This window comes from Stegostoma tigrinum, chromosome 10 (assembly GCF_030684315.1).
Source record: "Stegostoma tigrinum isolate sSteTig4 chromosome 10, sSteTig4.hap1, whole genome shotgun sequence".
Classification (NCBI taxonomy): domain Eukaryota; kingdom Metazoa; phylum Chordata; class Chondrichthyes; order Orectolobiformes; family Stegostomatidae; genus Stegostoma; species Stegostoma tigrinum.
In genome coordinates this window covers 10,993,896-11,017,536 of record NC_081363.1, presented here as the reverse complement: position 1 = coordinate 11,017,536, position 23,641 = coordinate 10,993,896, and the positions used below count along the sequence as shown (strand labels likewise).

Sequence of the window (23,641 nt, the reverse complement as noted above, 5' to 3'; positions counted from 1 at the left end):
AATAGATACATTACGTTCTCCATTATAGTTCCACTGCTGATTCTGGTAGATTCACTCAAAACATCAGTGGGGCATCAGCAGTTAATTTTATACTGTTCCTGTTGTTTGTGCATTTAAAATTTCAATACCAATGCCCTTTAGCTGCAGGGAACCTGATTCACTTAATTTTAAATGGAGCAATCGTAATAAAATAAAGTGGGTGAGTTGACATGAAGATGGAACAATTCAGCCCTTGCACATCCATTAACAAAGGTTTTCAATTTTCCAGCTGGACTTTCACATTGCAAATGGCAAACAATGGTGCTCACTCGCTTAAGCTGTTAACAGATATTATGTGGACCTGATAATATAGCAGGAGAGCATGATCCCAGGGCGAAAAGCCTTAAATTGGAGGGCAACGGCGGTAATTGATATTACCATAGTAATCCCGAGGTCCAGGCTAACACTTGGAGTTGGGGGTGTGGGGTCAGGGGGGAGTGGCATGGGGCATAGCAGACAGGTTTGAGCCCCAGTCACAGCAATTGGCAGAATTTAAACCGAGTTAATAAAATCTGGAATTGAAAGTTGATCTCAGGCTTGACGAACGCAAAATCATCACCCAGTTTCGTAACAGCCTGATTCACGAATGTCCTCCAGGGAACAAAACTTGCCATTCTTGTCCTGTTAAGGGAGGCAAAGGCCTGGTGATATTGTTGCTGGACTGTTAATCCAGAGACCCAGATAACATTCTGAGGACCCAGGTTCAAATCCTGCCATGGCAGATGGTGGAAGTTAAATTCAACAAAATGTCTGGAATTAAGAATCTATTGATCACCGTGAATCCATTACCGATTGTCAGAAAAACCCATCTGGTTCACTCATGCTCTTTAGGGAAGGAAGCTACCATCCTAACCTGGCCTGGCCTACATGTGACTCCAGACCCACAGCAATGTGGTTGACTTTAAAGAACTGCATCTGGGGAATTAGGGATGGGCAATAAATGCTGCCTGGTCAGCAACACCCTCATCCTGTGAATGAATAATGAAAAAATATGACTCTAGACCCACCATCTATCTTCCTCTCTGTGCATCTTTGATCCACCTCCCCCCTCTCCCTATTTATTTCAGAACCGTCTCCCCATCCCCCTTTTCTGATGAAGAGTCTAGGCCTGAAACATCAGCTTTTGTGCTCCTGAGATGCTGCTTGTCCTGCTGTGTTCATCCAGCTCCACACTTTGTTATCACAGCCATGCTGTTGCCTGTTATCTGCTCACTATGACATCCTAGCAAACCACTGCTCTGGGCCAATGAGGAATGGGCAACTAACATTGGCTTTTTTAACCACACCTACATCTCATCAAAAACAACAATAAAATAAATTCCAAAGACCAGCTATCCAGGCTAAGTTTGTGTTCTGTTCTGTGTAGAAGATTTAAGAGGAGGAGAGCTAATTTAACAGCTTAAGCGAGTGAGCACTAATTAATGAACTTGACAGGGCATGTACAGAGCAAACCTGTTTGCCTCTAGTGGGTGTAAAACAAAATCAGTTGTAAGCCTCAAAATTAGAGTTTTTTCCAATTGATTGTTGGAAGCATTTCTTGATAGAAGACAGTAGTGGAAATTTGGATCAAAGACAATGGGGACTGCAGATGCTGGAGAATCCAAGATAACAAAATGTGGAGCTGGATGAACACAGCAGGCCAAGCAGCATCTCAGGAGCACAAAAGCTGATGTTTTGGGTCTAGACCCTTCATCAGAGAGTAGAAATATGGAAATCACTTACTCAAATGGTTATTGAATCTGTAACCTATCATGAAGTTCAACACTATGATTGGACTAGGGTCTTGGTCAACAAAGGAATGGAAACAAGATGGGCATTTTGTTAGCCCTACCGCAGAGAATGGTTGCAAACAAAACATTAAATGTTTTCAAGAAGGAGTTGGAAACTCCCTTAGAGCTAAAGGGATCAGAGAATCTCTACATTGTGGAAGCAGGCCATTTGGCCCATACCAACCCCCTGAAGACCTTTTCCCCCAGACCCACCCTATCCACATAACCCTGTATCTCCCATGGCTAATCTATTAGACTGCACATCCCTGGACATGATGGACAATTTAGCATGTCCAATCCACCTAACTTGCACAACCCTAGACTGTGAGATGAAACCGGGGCACCCGGAGGAAACCCACACAGACACAGGGAGAATATACAAACTCCAAACAGATAGCCACCTGAGGGTGGAATGGAACTTGGGTCCCTGGCACTGTGAGGCAGCACCTAACCACTGAGCCATCATGCCACCACGCCACATGAGGATTCTGGGTCTGTACTTGATGGAATTTAGAGGCATAAGTGGTTCTGACTGAAACTGACAGAACGTTGAGTTAGCTGAATAGAGTAGATGTGAAGATATTTTCACTTGTAGGAGAGACTAGGACCCAAGGGCACAGCCTCAGAGCGAAGGGACGATCCTTTGGAACTGAGATGAGGCGGAATTTATTCATCCAGAAGCTGGTGAATCATTGGAGCTCATCGATATAGAGGGCTGTGGAGGCCAAGTCATTGAGTGCAGTTAAGACAGAGATAGGTTCTTGATTAGGAAGGAGATCAAGGGTTACGTGGAGAAGACAGGAGAATGGGGCTGTGGAACATATCTGCCACGATCAAAGGGCAGATTGGCTTAATTCTGCTCCGATATCTTATGTCCTTATGGAGAAAATAGGTATTGAGTTGGGTGATTAGCTTGATCATGCTAAGAGGTGAAACTGGCCTACTCCTGTTCTGAGAATGTCCTGAGAACTTGGAATTGTTCTCCTTAGAGCAGAGAAGGTAAAAGGTTTGGGCAAAGGTGATGGTTGGATTTGATAGATGCGTTCAAGATTCTGAATAGTTTTGATGGGAGTAATTTTGAGCAGAGAGGGAGAATCATTAAGGGCATGCATTTGAAGCAGCTTTCAAAAGAAACAGAAATGTGAAGGTGAACTTTTCTTTTACTATAGCAAGTTATTGTGATTTCAAAAGAGTTCTTGAAAGGGTGTTGGAAGGGAATTGAGTAATAACATCTAACAGAGAATTGGATAGAATCTTGAAAAGCAATGCAGCACTTGGGTCTCTGAAAAAATAGGAAATAAACTAATTGCATAACTCTCTGAAAAAAAAAGTAGAATCCCTGCAGTGTGGAAACAAGCCCTATGGCCCTCAGAGCTATCCACCAACACCCATCCTCCTATGACCCACCTAAGCTACATATCCCTGAACTTATGGGCAATTTAGCATGGCTAATCCACCTGCATGTTTTTGGACTGTGGGAAGAAACCGGAGCACCCACAGGAAACCCACGCAGACACAGGGAGAACATGCAAACTCCATACAGACAGTCACGCAAGGGTGGAACTGAACCCAGGTCCCTGGCACTGTGAGGCAGCAATGCTAACCACTGAGCCACCATGCAGAATTATCTTCTGCTTGATTTCACTCGACAACATTTCAACTGTGTCTTCTTTTAGATGATTTAGAATGACTGTGAAATTTTCTGCATCATAAAACACTAACTTTTGGAACAGAACTGGGCCATTCAGCCTATCCGAACTCTTTGTCTATTTGGTCATATCATGGTTAATCCTGATCTCAACTCCACTAGTCCACATTTGTTCCATAATCCCCTGATACATAACAGAAGTCCTCAGCAAAAAAAAAACACAACCTAAACCTTGAAAGTTCCTCTCATTCTCCCAGCATAAATGACCTTGAGGAAAGCCTGGGTGGAGGGGTGTCAGGTCAGCAAAAGACCTTGGGTGGAGGCTCGAGAGATACAACTGTTCAAAATCCACTTTGCTGACTGCTGACAAATATTAGGAAATAAAAGAAAAGTGGCAGGATTAGGCCATTCAATCCTTCAAGCCTGCTCTGCCATTCATTATGATCATGGCCAATTGTCCAACTCAACAATGTGTTCCTACTTTCCCCTAGATCCTTTGTTCCCTTTAGCTCCTATCGCAATATCTAACTCCCTCTTGGAAACATGTGATGTTTTGGCCTCAATCACTTTCTGTGGCAGAGTTTTCTACAAGTTCCTCACTTTCTCAATGAAGAAACTTCTCCTCATCTCAGTCCTAAATAGCCTAGCCCATATCCTTCGACTATGACCCCAGGTTCTGGACTCCCTGGCCATTGGGAACATCCACGCTGCCTCTACCATTTCTTTCAAAATCACAACCCAGTGATTGTGTTGAGCCTGGTCATCCCTCATCCCTCACCCCTCTGTCTGCCACTCACCATCGGGTCATAGAGTCATACAACATGCAAACAGAACCTTTGGTCCAACTGGTCTGTACCAACCACATTCCCAAACTCATTTAGTCCCACCTGCCTGTGTTTGGCCCATATCCCTCCAAACCTTTCCTATTTGGCGAACTTTAAAGCCTTTATGTCTTTAAAATAGTGTAACTGTCTATGCATCCACCATTTCCTCTGGCATTTCAATCCTTGCTATAATCACTGTCTGTGTAAAAATGTTATCCCTGAAATCCTTTTTAAGTCTTTCTCCTCTCACCTGAAAAGTATGCCTCCTAGTTTTGAACTGACCCACCCTGGAGAAAGACGTTTGCTGTTGACCTTATCTATGATGTGGCGAAGCTGGTATTGGACCGGGGTGGACGAAGTCAGAAGCCACACGATACCAGGTTATGGTCCAACAGGTTCATTTGAAATCACAAGCTTTCGGAGCGCTGCTCCCTCATCAGGTAAAGTGGCCCACTCCACTTCACACAACAAAGGGACAGAGACCCAAAAGCTTCTGACTTTAGCCCACCTTATCTATGCCTCTCATGACTTTATAAACCTCTGTAAGGTCATCCCTCAATCGCCTACGTTCCGGTGAAAAAGGTCCCAGACTCTCCAGCATCTCCTTATAACTCAAATCCACCATTCCCGGCAACATCCTGGCTAATCTTTTCTGTACCCCCTGCAGTTTAATGATATCCTCCCTCTAATAGAACGACCAGAACTGCGCACAGTATTGTGTCTTCATCTTCCATTTATTGTCTTTGACGTTCAAAATTGCTGGGAACACCACATGAAATCATAATTAGTGAATTTGCTGTTTGACTTCTGCTGATAGAATATCAATATGGCATGAGGCTTTGATCTTTTGGAATGTCAGTGCGTGCTAGCTTCATTATAACAGCCCTCAGGGCTCCTCTTGCACATTATAAAAGACGGACATTGCATGATAATGACCCATAAATAATGGAACCAAATATTCATCAAGGAAAAGAAACTTGAGAGTAGAGGTATAATGTGATGGCTTTCTCCTGACTGGTCAGTGTAGGGGAGAAAATGTCAGCGGGAGGCAGGTGTATCTTTAGACCAAATTGAATCTTAAGGATAAATGACAATACTTCAAATGCGCGACGTCATTGTTGTTGAAAAGTGTCGGAGGCAGAAACCGTTGAATTTATATAGCCCTCTTAAAGTAATAGCATGGTTTACGTTAGTTACAGACAAACAAACTTTGACAGCTTGGGAGATACAAAACAAGAAAACTTTGTTTAATGATCAAAAACAGAAGTTGCAGGAGAAGCTCAGCAGGTCTGGCAGCATCTGTGAAGGAGAAAACAAAGTAAACATTTCAGGTCCGGTGACCCTTCCTTAGACCCTTGTTTAATGAAGTTGATGTTAAGGGATGACATCAAGAAGGAGGCAGGAAAAGTGCAAAGAAGTTTTTGGGGTTTGGGCCTAAGTAGGTTAATGTTTGGCCATTAATGGTACAGTGATTAAAGTCGGGGACGGGCAATGTTGTATTGCAGTGCAGCACGATATCACAAGTGAACTAGACCCGGCACCTGTGTGAATCACCATTCATGGAACTTCTGACCTCAGCAACTTACACAGTTGAGTTTAATAATACCATGTGTCCCCAAATCAATGGATTTGCCATGGGATACCCGCTAGCCTAACACTTTCAAACATTTTTTTCAGATATTTTGGAGACATATGTCTTCAATGGCACGACAGCTAACCTTCGACCCCTTCGCATATTGCAGATACGTAGCTGATGCATTTTCTTCATTTGAATCCGCAACAATGCATAAGAATTGCCTTGCCCTCATGTGCTGAAATTCACCTGATTACGCTGAGCTCCCTTCCCCTGATATTTTAGTTGAGAAAACATTCATAGGGATCCCACTTCTCCCAGGGGAGTTGGTTAGCTCAGTTGGCTGTACAGTTAGTTTGCACTGCAGAGAGATGTCAGTAGCATGGGTTCAATTCCTGTATTGACTGAGAGTCCCATGACAGACTCTCCTTCTCAACATCTCCCCTTAAACTGCGGCATGCTGACTGTCACCACCAGTCATCTCTCTCTCTAATGAGAGAATGGCCCTAAAGTCCTGTAAGACTCTGCATTTACTAATAAGTATTCCTATTGGGATACTGACAGTTCCAGGCCTCATTGACATCCTTGTAAATAAGCTCCGAACCATTTGCCCACCATGCGAGTGTCAAAGCCATTCTGTGTGGTAATTGCTGCTCTGATCAGATCATTTCTCACTGTATGCTGTGCAACTTGAGGAGGGCGCTGAGATCATCACACCTTGTCCTGAAAAGTGACCATTCTACTTCAGATTGCCCGGGAACTGTAAGGTGCCTCAAAGCTTTGAGCAACCTGGCCGTTTCTCGCATTAGCAGCGAGAGTGGTGCTCACCATTAACAGATGCTGGCATCTAGCCAAGAGCTGTAAGAGCAAAGGGGTATGTGAATTTCAGTGCCGGTGTAATGCCAGATATGTAGGCCACTCGTCCTAAGGACTGACAGATTGTATCAAATAGCAAGTCTTTTGAGCAAGGCAACCAACCATCTGGCCCTATTAAATGTGATTCTGCAATTGGACAACATTTGCTGGATAATTCCAAGCAAGTGAAGAATTATACTGGCAATTAAATTCAGACTGTCAGCCAAGTTTGCAGTGTAGCAAAATTGTAAGCACTGCAAGCCATATGCATGAATGCGTGTATTAATCCATAGGTCCCTGTACTTGGCAGACAGAAAGAACATGTGCATGCACTGAATCTGCTACAACTCAACAAAAAAGACGAAGTCGCGAGATGATTCATTTCTTACAGCCTTGACCAATCAAAGTCAATCTGCCTGGTTTGAAACTTAAACAAAGCTTGGTAGTTAGCTGTCAGTCATTGTGAACTGGTGCATTCTCCATGGCAGTGCCTTTCCTAATCAGAGACTGCCTACTCAGGACTGTCCCCACATATAGCATAAATGATGGCTTTATCCTTGGGTCAGAATTCTTGTGAATTGTCTTGATAAGTGCAAAACAAAAAGGTTCGACAAAATGTAACCAGTTCCAGTAATATTCAAGTCTGCCCTGCCAAATAACTGAATGTTGCATAATTTATACACTACAGAGCAAAGCAGAAATGGCACTAGTTTCTAAGTATGCAACATACTTACTTAAAATAGTTTTAAAAATCTCTGCAAAATAGATGTTTGCCATTCTTTCAGTCCACTCAGCAAAATTGATTTGATTTTCTGTTGTCACTTGTACCTAAGTACAGCAAAAAGTTTTGTTTTGCATGCAGTACAATCAGATCATACCATGCAAAGATCATAGGGTAATTCAACAGAGTGAGGAATACAAAGCTACGGCAACAGAGAAGATGCACAAAAAACAAGATTAACATTAGATTTGAAATTTGAGAGGTCCAATAACAGTGGAATGACTACAGATCCCCCACCAGACTCCCATAATGTAATAAAAAACAATTAAACTTTGCAGAAACAGCTGTGACACAGTGGTAATGACCCTACCACTGGACTAGGAGACCTCAGTTTAAGTCCCTGTCTGATCCAGAGGTGTTTAATAAATCTCTGAACGGGTTGATTAGAAAATATCCTTAAACACTTCAGGGGAGGACTACTTGTGGAGCTGCGTCTGAGCCAGGAGGCCTGGGTCAAAGCCCTGCTTGTTGCAGAGATGAGGAATAGCATCTCTCCGCTGAATGGTTTAGAAATATTGTAAACACTGCAGACAAGCAACCAGTATTGGTCGCACACAGAAATCTGAAAGAACTGTTGGGAAGCACTCAGATAGATGGGAGAGTAGGAAATGACTGACGCCATTCAGGATTATTGGAGAAAGGGAGGGCTGGAAAACAATGAGGATGTTGCAAAGAAGAAGGTATCCCCAAGACAGATTCAGAGAGGAAAGGGTTAAATGCCCATTTTTCATCTACTACAATAAATATGGTGAAAAATTGCTGCAATTATTGGACGGGGTTCTTCAAACAAATATCTGTACCGTGACTATGCAGGAACAACAGAGTATTCAATGGATGATCAGACCACCCCAAAGTAATACTATCCCAGATTACCTGGCACTCAGGATTTGGACTTCCAAACCTTGCATTTACGTCTATTAACCCAGCCAAATCGAATGGGCACAAAGAGTCAAATGTAGGTCAGGCAACTCTCTTGTAATCTCTACTCTCCATCTTCGGTCCGCCTCCCCCTCTCTCCCTATTTATTCCAGTTCCCTCCCCCCATCCCCCTCTCTGATGAAGGGTCTAGGCCCGAAACGTCAGCTTTTGTGCTCCTGAGATGCTGCTTGGCCTGCTGTGTTCATCCAGCCTCACATTTTATTATCTAAGGATGGCAGTTGCCTTCCCTAAAGGACATCAGTGAACCAGATGGGTTTTTCATGACAATCAACAATGGATGCACAGTCATCATTAGACTCTTAATTCTGTATATTTACTGAATTCAAATTCCACCATTTGCCGTGGCAGGATTCAAACCTGCATCCCAGAGTGTTTATGTGGGTCTCTGGAATTAACAGTCCAGCATCGTAGCACTAGACCATTGCTTCCCCCATAGCTACTGCAGAGCCCAACAACTTCACAGTCAGGATTGAGAAAGATACTCACTGTACCAATCTCATTGCTTCCAAACAAGAATAAAACTTGTCTTAATTCTTAGAAAGCAACTTGTTTTTCAAAAAGACTTCTTATGAAAGTATTTGAGAATGTAGAAATATGGTTGCAGGTTTGAGGAATACAAATTTTGCATCAACACTAAGCAGGTTGACCTTGCCGCCTTTAGAGAACATAATATGTTAAGATATTGTGAATGATGTTTTGAAGGCTGCCATAAATAATCGATCAAGTTGATTAAGTCAAATTGTTCATTACAAAGACAAAACTCAAGCAAAGCCACCGAAGCATTGTAAAGGACAAAACCATGTAATTGGGCAAGGGACCTATCTCTTGGCTCATTGAATCCATTTCCAATAAACACTGCCATAGCTTTCCAACCTTAGAATTTCTCAGGAAGGAAATTAACACAAAGTAAAACTTTTAAAAAGCTAAAATTACCTCCGAGTATTCTTGTCAGGTAAAAAATAACATGGCATGTAGCATTCCCTCAATACCTCAATTGTCGACATGAAAAGGAATCCTTCAGTCACTATTTGCTAGAGCCAGTTGTGTGCATCACCAGATGAATGTGTTATAACAGTGATATGAGGCCTGGATACCTTAAGTAGAATGCTATCACTAACCCTTCTTCTTGTATGAGTGCAGGGGCTTTCAAGTCATTTGTGGTGAAGGTTGAACAATATAAGACTCAGTAATGAGAGTCAGAGAGGTCGACAGCTTGGAAACAGGCCCTTTGGTCCAACCTGTCCATGCCATCCAGTTTTCACAACTTAAACTAGACCCACTTGTCGGCATTTCATCCATATTCTTCAAAACCTAACCCACCCGTGTGGCTGACTAAATGTTCCCGAAAGGACAAAATTGCACTCATTTTCACCACTATATCTAGCAGCCTATTCCAGATACACACCACCCTCTGTGTGAAAAAAATTGACTCTCTGGATCCTTTTGTATCTTTTCCATCTCACCTTGAACCCATGCCGTCTGGTTTTAGACTCCTTTACCATAGGGAAAACTATCAGCTATTCATCTCATGATTCTATAGACCTCAATAAGGTCACCCCTCAGTCTCCTACACTCCAGAGAAAAAAAAGTCTCAACCTATCCAAACTCTCCTTATATCCCAAACCTTCCAGTCCAGGTAGCATTGTGGTAAGTCCTTTCTGCACTTTTTCTAGTTTACTAGTCCGTTGAAGCAATTAACTTAGGTAACAAGTTAAGGTGTGTTACATCTTAATAACTGAATACAAGTTATGTTAAACTGATGGTAATGCAAGGATAGAAGACATGGCTGTCTCTCGCTACAACTGTTCCAAACTGCCCTAGACTGCCTAATATTCCACCCAGTGGCCATGTTATATGTTAGTGTGAATGGAGCTCCAGCTCAGCTCCAAGATTAACCTTTTCATAGCAAATACCCCATACAACTGAAAGGCATTCAGACTGTGATAAAAGGGTAAGGTGGGATTGACCCCTGAAAAAAGACATTGACTGCAATACCTGTAAAAATCGGGAGAGATGTGAAATGCATGGCCAATTAGCACTCCCAATTTTACAAGTATCCATTATATCTGATGATATAAAATGTGCAGGAATTAGAATCAGTCATTCAGCATGGAAACAGACCCTTCAGTCCAATTCATCTATGCTGACCAAGTTTCCCAAGCTTAACTAATTCCATTTGCCTACATTTGGCCCTAAATCTTTCCTATTCATGTACCTGTGTGTGTCCATCATTGCAATATCCTACTCGGAAAGATACCCCTCCAATTCTGTGGAGCACACAGCCCTTGCGAGCCATTAATCTTCTTTATCTCTTCCTGTTTTATTTAATATCATTGATTTGGTCCACTTCCACTGCATTATATGGATCAATGAAACAGATTCTTAACAGTACAGAGTAACGTGTAATGAATTCCTTTCATTAAGTGCTCAGCTTCATTGGTTGCCTCAGTTTAAATGTAATGGATTATTCAAACATATGTTAGAGCAAAAGGGGACATTGCGTGTCGATCCTGAGCTACTTATTAGATGATTACTTTGCATTTAATTGGAGAAAGTGGCGGCCAAATATTTCTTATGTTACAATGAGGTCAGCATTTGAATTCAAGAAAGCGGAAGTCTTATTCTCTCTCTCTCTCTCTCTCTCTCTTGCTGTACATGGCTTGGTGCTAGTTTTGGATTGCCATTGCTACATTTGAATTGTGTTAAAGAGAAACGTTGACATATGTTACAACAAAAGTGGAGCACTGTGACACTGTGGATAGCTGTATTTAATTCGATAAGCAGTGGTCAGATATGGCTCATGTAATAGCTTAATAATATGCCTGCATAAATCAATAATTTATAATTGTTTTTTCAACCATTCCCAGAGACATAGTCTCATTTTTTATTTCGGATGAAGAGTATAGGCCCAAAACATCAGCTTTCTTGCTCCTAAGATGCTGCTTGGCCTGCTGTGCTCATCCAGATCCACATTTAGGCCATTGGATTGTAGGCACCCAAAGTGGAATATGAGGTGCTGTACCTCTATTCAAAAGGTTGTGCAGAAACAGAGTGATCTGGATGTACATGTATATAAATCATTAAAAGTGGCAGCACAGGTAGAGAGAGTTGTCAATAAAGCAAACAGTATTCTAGGTTTCATTAATAGGGGTATCGAGTAGGAAGATTATGATGATTTTTTTTTAGAACATTGGTTAGACCTCAGCTGAAGTACTGTGTATATTTCTGGGTGATATGCTTCAGGATAGATGTGAATGCAATGGAGAAAGTGCAGGAGACGTTTACTTGAATGGTTCTAGAGATGGGTCACTTCAGATTTAAGAAAGAACAGAGAAGGTGGCATTGTTCTCCTTGGAGAGGAGAAGGATAAAAGGAGATTTTATGCAAGATTTAATGGATTTGATGGAAAGATGGTGATACAGGAGGAATGTCACTGGAATTGTAATTCATGTACCTCAGGTAATGTTTAGGCGCGCGGATTTAAATCCTACCATGGTCGCTGGTGAAATTTGAATTTAAAATAAAACAATATCTGAAATAATGATGACCATTTAACCACCTGTCAATTGTTGATAAGACCCATCTGGTGCACTGATGTCCTTTAGGGGAGCGAATGTGATGTCCATGCTTTGTCTGATCTACATGTGACTCCAGTCCGACGGCAACATGGTTGAGTCTGAACTGCAGTAAGGAAAGGGTAGCACGTGTAGGCCCAGAAAGTGATACACAGATCCCATAAATAAATAATTGTTAAAACATCTTGTCAAAATCATAAGAGGCCTGGACGGAGCAGATATGGAGAAACTTGTGAAATGATGGAGAATCATACAGCACATTTTTAAAGTATCAGAAAGATAAAATGCAAGGACAGAGAATCTTTCTTACACAGTTAGGAGATGGGCTGTGCCTGGGAGTAAAGAATCATAGAACCCCTAGAGCGTGGAAGCAGGCCATTCAGCCCATCAAGTCCACACCAACCCTCTGAAGAGCATCCCACCCAGACCCACCTCCTTATCCCTGTAACCCTACATGTCCTATGTCTAGGCTAACCCATCTAGCCTACACATTCCTGGATGCTAGGGGCAATTACCCGTGGCTAATCCACCTAACCAGTGGGAGAAAACTGGAGAACCTGGACGAAACTCACATAGACATGGGGAGAGCGTGCAAACTCCACACAGACAGGTGGCCCAAGGCAGGAACCAGACCTGTGTCCATAGAGACATAGAAACAAGGAAAACAGGCGCAGGGGTAGGCCATCGACAATTCAAACCTGCATCACCATTCAATATGATCATGGCTAATCTTTCAATCTCAGTATCCCATTCCCACTTTCTCTCCATACCCATTTATCCCTTTAGCCTGAAGGATCATATCCAGTTCCCTCTTGAATATATCGAACAAACTGACACCAACAGCTTCCTGTGGGAGAGAATTCCACCTCTTCACAACTCTCTGAGTGAAGAAATTCTTCCTCATCTCAGTCCTGAATGGTTTACCCCTTGTTCTGCACTTCCACAACATCTGGACAATTCCTCCCGCATCTTGCTTGCCTCGTCCCATCAGGATTTTATACGTTTCTGTGAGGTCGCCCCTCATTCTTCTAAATTCCAGCAAGCACAAACCCAACTGATCCAGTCTTTGTTCATCTGTCCTATCATCCAAAGAATCAGTCTGGTGAACCTTTGCAGGATTAGCAAGGTCTTGGCACTGTGAGGCAGCAGTTCTAACTACTGAACCATCTTGCCACCCTGTGGTATTTGTGAAGGAGGTGCAGTTGAGGTATTCAAGCAGATTTGGATGTTTATTTAAACAGAAACAAGCTGCAGAGTTACAGAGAAAAGGCAGGAGATTGGCCCTGAGACCAAATGCTCAGAGAGCCAGCACAGACATGATGGGTTGAATGGCCTCCTTCTACACCGGAACAGTTCTGTGATTATGTCTGCTGTACAGTCAGAAGTGCCTCCTTTCAGGTGGGTCATTCATCTGCCTACTTGGGTGGGCATAAAAAGAGCAGGGGTCATCTCCCTGGTGTCCTGGTGAGTACTTATACCTCAACCAAGATAACTTGTAACCGATTGTGTGACTCATGTTGCCTTGCTGTTTGTGGGGGTTGCAGTCCCGCACTTGGCCTGGTGTCTTGTTCATAACTGCAGTGATGAGATTTCAGAAAGTGCTTTATTGGCCAGATGGTGCTTCAGGACATTACAGAAGGTACTAGGTAAATGCAAGTTCTTTCGCCTGAGGGCAGGCCAAAGATGACTTTAGTTAAACCCTTCGGAGAATACAATTGCAAAACTGTAGACAAATCCTGCTCAATAAGTTTGCATTCTCTCCCCGCCACAAACATATAGAAATCGTACAATATTCAAAAGAGACCATTCAGCCCATCTAGGAGGGAGCCACTAAATTGGTGGCTCTCCTCTGTTGTAGAACATAGAACATAGAACAATACAGCACAGAACCGATCCTTTGGCCCTCGATGTTGCGCCAGCCTGTGAACTAATCTAAGCCCCTCCCCCTACACTATCCCATCATCATCCATATGCTTATCCAAGGACTGTTTAAATGCCCCTAATGTGGCTGAGTTCACTACATTGGCAGGCAGGGTGTTCCACACCCTTACCACTCTCTGAGTAAAGAACTTGCCTCTGACATCTGTCTTAAATCTATCACCCCTCAATTTGTAGCTATGCCCCCTTGTACAAGCTGAAGTCATCATCCTCGGAAAAAGACTCTCACTGTCCACCCTATCTAATCCCCTGATCATCTTGTATGTCTCTATTAAATCCCCTCTTAGCCTCCTTCTCTCCAATGAGAACAGACCCAAGTCCTTCAGCCTTTCTTCATAAGGGCTTCACTGCAGACCAGGCAACATCCTGGTAAATCTCCTCTGCACCTTTTCCAATGCTTCCACATTCCTTGTTCTTCGGCAGGATCATAAAATTCAACTGATGTTCACAAAAGCTATTGTTCTCCTCATCCAGATCTGAGTGCTCACCTTCCAACAGCAATTTCCTTTCCATTTACGCATTACAGAAATGGCAACTGTTGCCCTGGCAACCACCCTCCACCAATGAACAGATGACCAAGACAAATCGGACGTTGCCTCGGCTTTTGTTTAATTTCCTGTTTTGAGGTGTTCTTTTGTCTGCAATCACTGTAAGCTCTATCTGCTAAATCTGAATCCATGCCTGATTTGCTGCTTTATTTAAAATTTAGATGCCTGGGAACATTCATTCCTTACGTGTATTTATTTACATCTGCGTCTGTCCTGAGAACACTAGCACGCTGTAGTAAGAATGTTAATCCTATGAGGAATCACAACATCCCGACCATCTCACCCCTCATCTGTTCTTCAGTCTGGTTGCTCAGGGGACAACATATATTGGAAGCAGGAGGAGGCCATTCAGTCCCAAGTTTGTTCTGCCATTGAATAAAAAAGTAAGGACATGAGAACTCAGAGCAACAGTCAGCCCTTCGGCCCCTCAAGCTTGCTCTGCCATTCAGTACGATCATGGCTGACCTTGGGCTTCAAATCCAGTTTACCACCTGCTCCCAACATTGCTGATTTTCTGAGATCTGAAAATCTGTCCAGCACAATGTTAAAGCAGCCACAACTGTCCGTGTCGAAAATTCCAAAGATACACAGCTCAATGAGAGAGGAACTTCCTCCTTATCCAACTGCCATCCTTACCTGGTCTGGCCTACATGTGATTCCAGACAAACAGCCTTGGAGATGACTCTCAGCCACCCTCTGGGCAATAAATGCTGCCTAGCCAGCAATGCCCTCATCCCATTAACAAATGTTTTTAAGCCCTAAAAGATTGCCCCCTCCTCCACCCTTATCCTCCCTGATCTCTTAAACGTCTGATGAGCAGAAATGATCTTTCAGATCTAAGAGAGATCATGGCTTATTGTGTTTAGCCCCACTTCGACCCTTTGGTTCGGTATTCCCAAATATCCTTGTTTAACAAAAGCCTACCGATTTCAGGTTGAAATTTTCCGTTCTCCTCCCCTTCCCTGAATTACGCTCAACAGTACTTTCGGAAAGATTATTCCAGATTTCCACTGCATTCCATCTGTTTCCTAACAGCACACCTTGAGAGTCCAAGTATTTCATTAAAGTAACCTCTATCCTGCTCTTCAACATCCCCCATCAGAGTAAGCAAGTTTATCTCTTGTCTACACCAATCAAATCCCTTAATCATCTCAATCATGTTTCCTGCAGGGTTTGAGCTTTAGGGAGAGGCTGAATAGGCTGGGTCTATTTTCCCTGGAGCATCAGAGATTGAGGGGTGACCTTACAGAGGTTTATAAAACCATGAGGGGCATAGATAAGATGAATAGCAAACGTCATTTTTTTCCCAGGGTAGGGGAATTCAAAACCAGAGCATGTAGGTTTAAAGTGAGAGGGCAAAGATGTAAAAGGGACCTAAAGGACAACTTTTTTCACATGGAGGGAGGTGCGCGTATGGAATGAGCTGCCAGAGGAAGTAGTGGAGGCTGGTATGTTTACAACATTTAAAAAGCTTCTGGATAGGTAGATGAATAAGAAGGGTTTAGAGGAAGGAGGGTACCAAGCAGCATCTCAGGAGCACAAAAGCTGACATTTCGGGCCTGGACCCTTCATCAGAGAGGGGGATGGGGAGAGGGAACTGGAATAAATAGGGAGAGGGGGGAGGCGGACCGAAGATGGAGAGAAAAGAAGATAGGTGGAGAGAGTATAGGTGGGGAGGTAGGGAGGGGATAGGTCAGTCCAGGGAAGACGGACAGGTCAAGGAGGTGGGATGAGGTTAGTAGGTAGATGGGGGTGCGGCTTGGGGTGGGAGGAAGGGATGGATGAGAGGAAGAACCGGTTAGGGAGGCAGAGACAGGTTGGACTGGTTTTGGGATGCAGTGGGTGGGGGGGAAGAGCTGGGCTGGTTGTGTGGTGCAGTGGGGGGAGGGGACGAACTGGGCTGGTTTAGGGATGCTGTAGGGGAAGGGGAGATTTTGAAACTGGTGAAGTCCACATTGATACCATTAGGCTGCAGGGTTCCCAGGCGGAATATGAGTTGCTGTTCCTGCAACCGTCGGGTGGCATCATTGTGGCACTGCAGGGGGCCCATGATGGACATGTCATCTAGAGAACGGGAGGGGGAGTGGAAATGGTTTGCGACTGGGAGGTGCAGTTGTTTGTTGCGAACTGAGCGGAGGTGTTCTGCAAAGCGGTCTCCAAGCCTCCAAGCTTGGAGACCGCTTTGCAGAACACCTCCGCTCAGTTCGCAACAAACAACTGCACCTCCCAGTCGCAAACCATTTCCACTCCCTCTCCCATTCTCTAGATGACATGTCCATCATGGGCCTCCTGCACTGCCACAATGATGCCACCCGAAGGTTGCAGGAACAGCAACTCATATTCCGCCTGGGAACCCTGCAGCCTAATGGTATCAATGTGGACTTCACCAGTTTCAAAATCTCCCCTTCCCCTACAGCATCCCTAAACCAGCCCAGTTTGTCCCCTCCCCCCACTGCACCACACAACCAGCCCAGCTCTTCCCCCCCACCCACTGCATCCCAAAACCAGTCCAACCTGTCTCTGCCTCCCTAACCGGTTCTTCCTCTCATCCATCCCTTCCTCCCACCCCAAGCCGCACCCCCATCTACCTACTAACCTCATCCCACCTCCTTGACCTGTCCGTCTTCCCTGGACTGACCTATCCCCTCCCTACCTCCCCACCTATACTCTCTCCACCTATCTTCTTTTCTCTCCATCTTCGGTCCGCCTCCCCCCTCTCCCTATTTATTCCAGTTCCCTCTCCCCATCCCCCTCTCTGATGAAGGGTCTAGGCCCGAAATGTCAGCTTTTGTGCTCCTGAGATGCTGCTTGGCCTGCTGTGTTCATCTAGCCTCACATTTTATCATCAAGGGTTTAGAGGAATATGGACCAAATGCTGGCAAATGGGACTGGATTAATTTAGGATATCTGGTTGGTGTGGATGAGTTGGACGAAAAGATCTATTTCTTTGCTGTACAACTCTCTGACCTCAATTAGATCAACTCTAAAACTTCTATGCTCGAGGAATTATAAATGTAGCGTCTGGCGTCAGCCTTGAACTGACAAGAGGAAAGTGCTACCCATTGAGTCATAGCTGACGCCCATCACACTGCAAATATTTCCTGCTTACCATCTGCGGTAGCTCATTGTGGTGCTATGTGTGTGAGACTGAGCTACATGTGTTGTATTGTGGGGGACATTACACAAACAAAATGTCTTTTTAGGACAGCCAACTCAACTCTGAATACCTGCTCAATAGACAGCGTTGTCATTCTTTGCACACAGAGTCCTCTGTTGCACAGCAAAATCAGTCGTCCGTGGCCTGCGTAATGCTTTGCATTTCTCTGCTGGCTGATAATCTCTTGCCAGCAGCAGAGATAGGCGTTACGTTCCCAATGCTGATAACAGTGCCCATTCTGTTCTGCACAGGGGAGCTGGCTGCCATAGGCTGCTTAACCCGTTATAATTTACGTGGCACCCTCTCCTATCTAGGCCAAGTTGGCAAAGGAATTCCAGATTGTAACAGCTGAAAGAGCAAAGATAAGGAGGCGAAGGGAGAGATTACCTCTGGGAGAGCACCAGAGTTGGAAAAAAATGTCTCTCTTCCGATTTATACCACAAGCTTAGTGTGTTTGGTTTAGGAATGCAACCTATAGATAGTCAAAGAGGTTGAATTCACTGACTGCACTCTCAGAAGCAGCCAAAGTTATGGATTTTTTTAATGCAGTTGTCCAACTATTTTGTGCTGCCTGGAAATGTATTCTTGAGTTCACAGTCATAGGTACATTGCCTATTGGCAAGATACTTTATTATTTCAGCTTCATCTTTGTAAATTGCTTTTTAATTTGTTTCATGCAATATGGGTGTTGCTGGCCTGACCAGCATGCGTCAACAGCTCTGGAGATGGCAGCTCACTTCTTGAGCTCACTTCTTGAACCACTGTAGTCCTTGGAATGTAGGTCGATCCTCAATGCTGTTAGGAAAGGAATTCCAGAATTTTGACCCAACAGGGAGAGAACAGCAACTCAGCTCCAAGTCAGGATGGGTTATGGGTTAAAGACAGGAAAGTGGAGTTGAGGTTTATTGGAACAGTCATGATGTCATTGAATGGCAGAGCCTACCTGATGGACTGAATGGCCTACTTCTGCTCCTGTGTTTTATGATCTTACATGAGTGGATTGGAGGCGCATTTGCAGATATTGGTGTATTCCCATGTATCTGCTGGCCTTGTCCTTCTGGGTGCTGGTGGTAGTGGTTTGCAAGGGGCATCTTGTGGATGCTGCTGCTACTGAATATCAATGGTAGAGGGAGTGAATGTTAGAGGGAGTGAATGTTAGATGGGCTGCCAACCAAGTAAGCTGCTTTGTCCTGGATGATGTCAAGTTTCTTGAGTGTTGTTGAAGCTGCACTCATCTGGGCAAATATGGTGCATTCCATCACGCTCCTGCGTTGGTGTTGGTTAGCTCAATTGGCTGGACAGATGGCTTGAGATGTAAGCTGTTGCCAACAATGTGGGTTCAATTCCTGTACTGGCTGAGGGCACCATAAAGGCTCCACCTTCTCACCCTGTCTCTCACCTGAAGCATGGTGACCCTTAAACTCAGCATCAGTCATCTCTTAGAGTGGCTAGCAGTGCCAGGGACCTGGTTCAATCCCACCCTCGGGTGACTATCTGTGTGGAGTTTGCACATTCTCCCTGTGTCTGCATGAGTTTTAACCAGATGCTGTGCTTTCCTCCCACAGTCCAGAGATGTCTATGTTAGGTGGCTTGGTCACGGGAAATGACAGGTTATAGAGTAGGGAGCTGAATGGAGTGCTTTTCAGAGGGTTTGCATGAACATGACGGGCAGAATGGCCTGCCTCCACACTGTAAGGGTTCTATGATTGTGCCTTGTAGACAGTGGGCAGGTAAGTAAAGCGATAGCATTGTATTTTTCCAAGCTTTGGGTCTGAACGAAGCACAACGTGACGTCGGGATTAAGATTTTCAAACACAGTGGCTGGCTGGACAGAATAGCTAGGGTGAAGCTCGTAAAAGAGCCAAGAATGAGACAGCATAGTTTTAAAATGATGAGTAAACAAAGCAAAGGTGATGCACATAAAAACATCCTCACAGGTACAGGGTGCACTGCCTGGAAATGGAAACAGGTTCCATTAAGGTATGCAGAAAGCATTGGATTTTTTTTTGCAAGCAATGATGTGCAGGGATATGGGGAAAAAGCAGACAATTGGCAGTAGATAATACGGCCAGTGCAGGCATGATGGGCTGAATGGCCATTCTTTTGTGTGCTTCAGTGAGGAATTGCCAGCTGGCCATAATCCCAGCACAGAATAAAGGCAGATAGACTGCCTTTTTTCCAAACTGCCGTCTGAAGTTCAAAACGATCCCACCAGCATCACAGAGAAGTTGTGATCAATATCACAACTTCAAACTTTATTATCCCAAGCTTATAAATGATTTGTCACTGAACAGACAGTAATTACTAAATAAAAAGAACATCATCTGGAAATTGTCTGCACTGAATTGATTTTGTTTGTTCGCATACTGAAATGCTGAAGTATGCATTTTATTTTCGAGGATTAGTTTTTGCACCAAGAGACCTTTGGATTATAAAATTATTAACCACATAAATGCCTCTCTGCACTAGCGTTTATCAGTGTGAATTTACTGATGACAGTGATGTCAGGGGACAAAGGGTTGGCCTTTAGCTTATTCCCCTTTAACATCTCAAGCCCCTGCACTGTGATGGTGAATGAATATCTCACTTGGGTGTTGTCTCCATGCCGTGTGATTTTTGCTGTAATGGGCTTTTACTTTACCCACTGTGGACTATATCTGCAGATTTCTCCTTTCTCCTTGAGTAAAGGGATCAAGGAGACTGCTCACTGCTGCATTCCCCATGGCAACAGCCTGGCCAATCAACTTGTGTGCTCTGAGTTTAATCAACTAACGAAGGTTGATAGTACTTGCAGCATCTCCATGACCACCAGGGTCAAACCATCCAACACACTCTTCTCAAGCTGTCTAAGTTGTGTCTAAGTTCTGAAGAAGGGTCCTAACCCGAAACATCAACCTTCCTGCTCCTCTGACGCTACCCGGTATGCTGTGTTCACCCAGCTCTACACCTTGTTATCTCAGATTCTCCAGCATCGGCAGTTCCTACTATCTCTGTATAAATTGTTGCTCCCTTTCTAAGCTTGGTTCCTTGCAATTCAGTCCTAACAAGTGCAAGATACAAGCTTTTGACGTGGCATCTCTCTTCAGCAGTTCTACCCATTCAATCAGTCCAGCTTTCCTTTGTTTCCTCACTTTGCTAAACCCGCTGGGCTGTCTTTTATCATTCACAGGATGTTGCCCGAGCAGAAGGGGTCTCTCCTATTGTCCCTCATTGTCCTTGAGATTGTGGTGGATATGTTGCCTTTTTGACCTACTGCAACTTTTAAATATTACAATTTTCCAAAGTGTTTAGATTCAACGGAGAGGCTTGCTTGGCCATTGTGAATGGCAGCTCAAGAGTCAGTCATCTAGGCCAGACTGGCTCTGGTCAGCTGATCCCATTCTGTGAAGGCCATCAAACATCGTTTACCACAATCTGTTAAATTCCTGCTCAGTGTTGGTTTTGCAGAGTGTTTATTCCATGTTGGTTTAATTCATCTCCCTGTTCCCATGGTGGAATTTGAAATACCATCTCCAAATTATCAATCCAAACCTCTGAACTGCTGGCTCAGCAACATCATCGTTACTTTATTTTTTTCATATTTAACCTTGTGAGTCTTTCAAACTCTCTTCCTGAGAAGGTGGTGGAAGCAGAGTCCTTGGATAATTTTAAGGTAAGGGGAGATAGCTAACAGTCAGGGAGGTAGTGGCCTGGTGGTATTATCAATGGGCTGTTAATCCAGAGACCCGGGCAATATTCCGGTGATCCAGGTTCGCATCCTGTCACGGCAGGTGGTGGAATTTGAATCCAATAAAATACCTGGAATCAAGAATCTAATGATTACCCTGAGTCAATTGTCAGGGAAAGACCCACTTGGTTCACTAATGTTCTTTATGGAAAGAAACTGCCATCCATACCTGGTCCGGCCTACATGTGACTCCAGACCGACAGCAACATGATCGACTCTGGGCCAGTGGGGTTCATCAATAAATAATGCGTAGCCAGCGATGTCCTCATCCTGTTAATGAACAAAGCGGGGGGTAGTAGTGGGAGAGTTTGCAAAGAATCCCTGCAGTGTGGAAACAGGCCCCGTGGTCCAACAAGTCCACACCATCCCACACGTTCCTGAACTCAGCTGGCAATTTAGCATGGTCAATCCACCTAGCCTGCACATCTTTGGTCTGTGAGAGAAAACCAGAGCACCCGGAGGAAACCCACGCAGACTTGGGGGGAGAAGATGCAAACTCCACACAGACAGTTGCTTGAGGGGTGAAATCTAACCCAGGCTCCTGGCATTGTGAGGCAGCAGTGCTAACCACTGAGCCACTTGTTGAGCAAGTAATTGCTAAGTTGTTGGGATAGGCGGAAGTGTGGATTTGAGATTGCAATCAGATCAGCCAAGATTGTATTGAATGTTGGAGCACAGGCAAGGGTCTCAATGACCCATTCTGCTCCTGGTTTCTATGTTAATGTGCATTAATAAACAGGGGGTCCCTGGTTGACGAATGCCAAACTTTCACACTTACAAATGCAATTTCACACAAGGCTGTAAATTTAAATAACCTTACGTACAAACATTTTGTGGACTTAAGATTGAAAGCTTTACATTGCCCTGTATTGTGCTCCGAGTTGCACACAAATCGATTTGCTCAGGAACAGAAACCAACCTAGACATTGCCTGCAATCCAGCGATGTAATTATTTCTCTCAAAACATTGTGGGTGATTTATCATATGAGCATTATGATTCTAATGTGAGTGAATATAGATTATCCTCTAGATCTAGCTTCTGTACAATTTATTTCAAAAGGAATCAGTAATAGATTCAGTTCAGATAGAACGTCAATGTGTTCTGAAACACATGCACTGTATAACTGGGCTCATAGCAATTTCCCTGCTAATAGAAGATGGTGAGAGCTATATGGGATTGAATTGCTAAAGGAAGACACGAGGACATTTTATACTGTCATCTCCCACCCACCCAGCCTCAGTGGTCGTGACGTTGATGTTGTGAAATCCCCGGTAACTTCGTGAGGACAATGAGGCTGAGTAACAGAGTTCCAGTGCACAGATAGAAGTTGAGGCATAGCAGTATTGTCACTGAATTAGTATCCTAAACCCACTTCCTGGAGATACAGGTTTAAATCTCCCCATGGTGGATAAGGAAAGTTCAGCTTCATAATCTGGTAAGAAAAGAGCATAATTTTGACCACTATCGGTTATCATATATACTAGGGAAGGAGATTGCTAACCTACATGTGACTCCAAACCACAAAGCAATGCGGTTGACTCTTAGCTGCCTGCTGGGCAAGTAGGTAATGACAATAAATGCTGGATTGCAAGATTCCTTGGTGGAAAATCAAAGTAATAGAATTTCTTTTTCTGCTTTGCAGGAGCAAGGAAAGATCAGCGTTGTTTTCAATGTTGGCACAGATGATATCGTCATCAAGGAGTCCAGCAATGTAGTGAACGATGGGAATTACCACTTAGTACGTTTTACTAGGAATGGGGGCAATGCGACCTTGCAGGTGGACAACTGGGCTGTAAATGAATTCTACCCAACAGGTGAGTGTTACTGCCCTGTCTATCTTTCCGCTGCTGAGTGAAGGACCCAGATGTTGGAAAATTTGAAATTGAGTTGTGTGAAACAGTGGAAGGGTTTAGGCATGCCAAGTCATATTTCAAAGAGCAGAATCAGGAGACTGTGCGCTCATCATCACAAGGAGTTGATGACATAGACGTATGTGAGGGGAAGCTAACCATAAATGTGAGGCAGAAGGGAACAGCGGAGAAGGAAAATAAGAGCAGGCTTGTGTAGAATGTGAAAACAAGCCTAGAATATTGGGCGTCTTTCTGAGTTGTAAAGAACAGAGAACAATACAGCACAGGGACAAGCCCTTTCCCACGCTGAGCATGCACCAACACATTTTGCCCTTCCACGCTAAAACTGTCTTCACTTACATAATCTGTATCCCTCTACTCCCTTCCTGTTCATGTATTCATTCAGGTGTTTCCTGA

General features: G+C 44.0%; 1 protein-coding gene across 32 annotated transcripts in view; it reads left to right on the top strand.

Moving 5' to 3' along the window:
• nrxn3a (neurexin 3a) overlaps nt 1-23,641 on the top strand; it is a 2,036,587-nt gene that overhangs the window by 1,685,991 nt on the left and 326,955 nt on the right. For all 32 annotated transcript variants that reach the window (XR_007248249.2, XR_009446221.1, XR_009446220.1 and 29 more), the window contains one exon: nt 23,017-23,188. Coding sequence is in view for 28 of the 32 variants with exons in the window: in XM_059649000.1 (XP_059504983.1) it covers nt 23,017-23,188 (172 nt within the window). In the remaining 4 variants the exon portion in view is untranslated. The remainder of the gene's footprint in view (nt 1-23,016; nt 23,189-23,641) is intronic.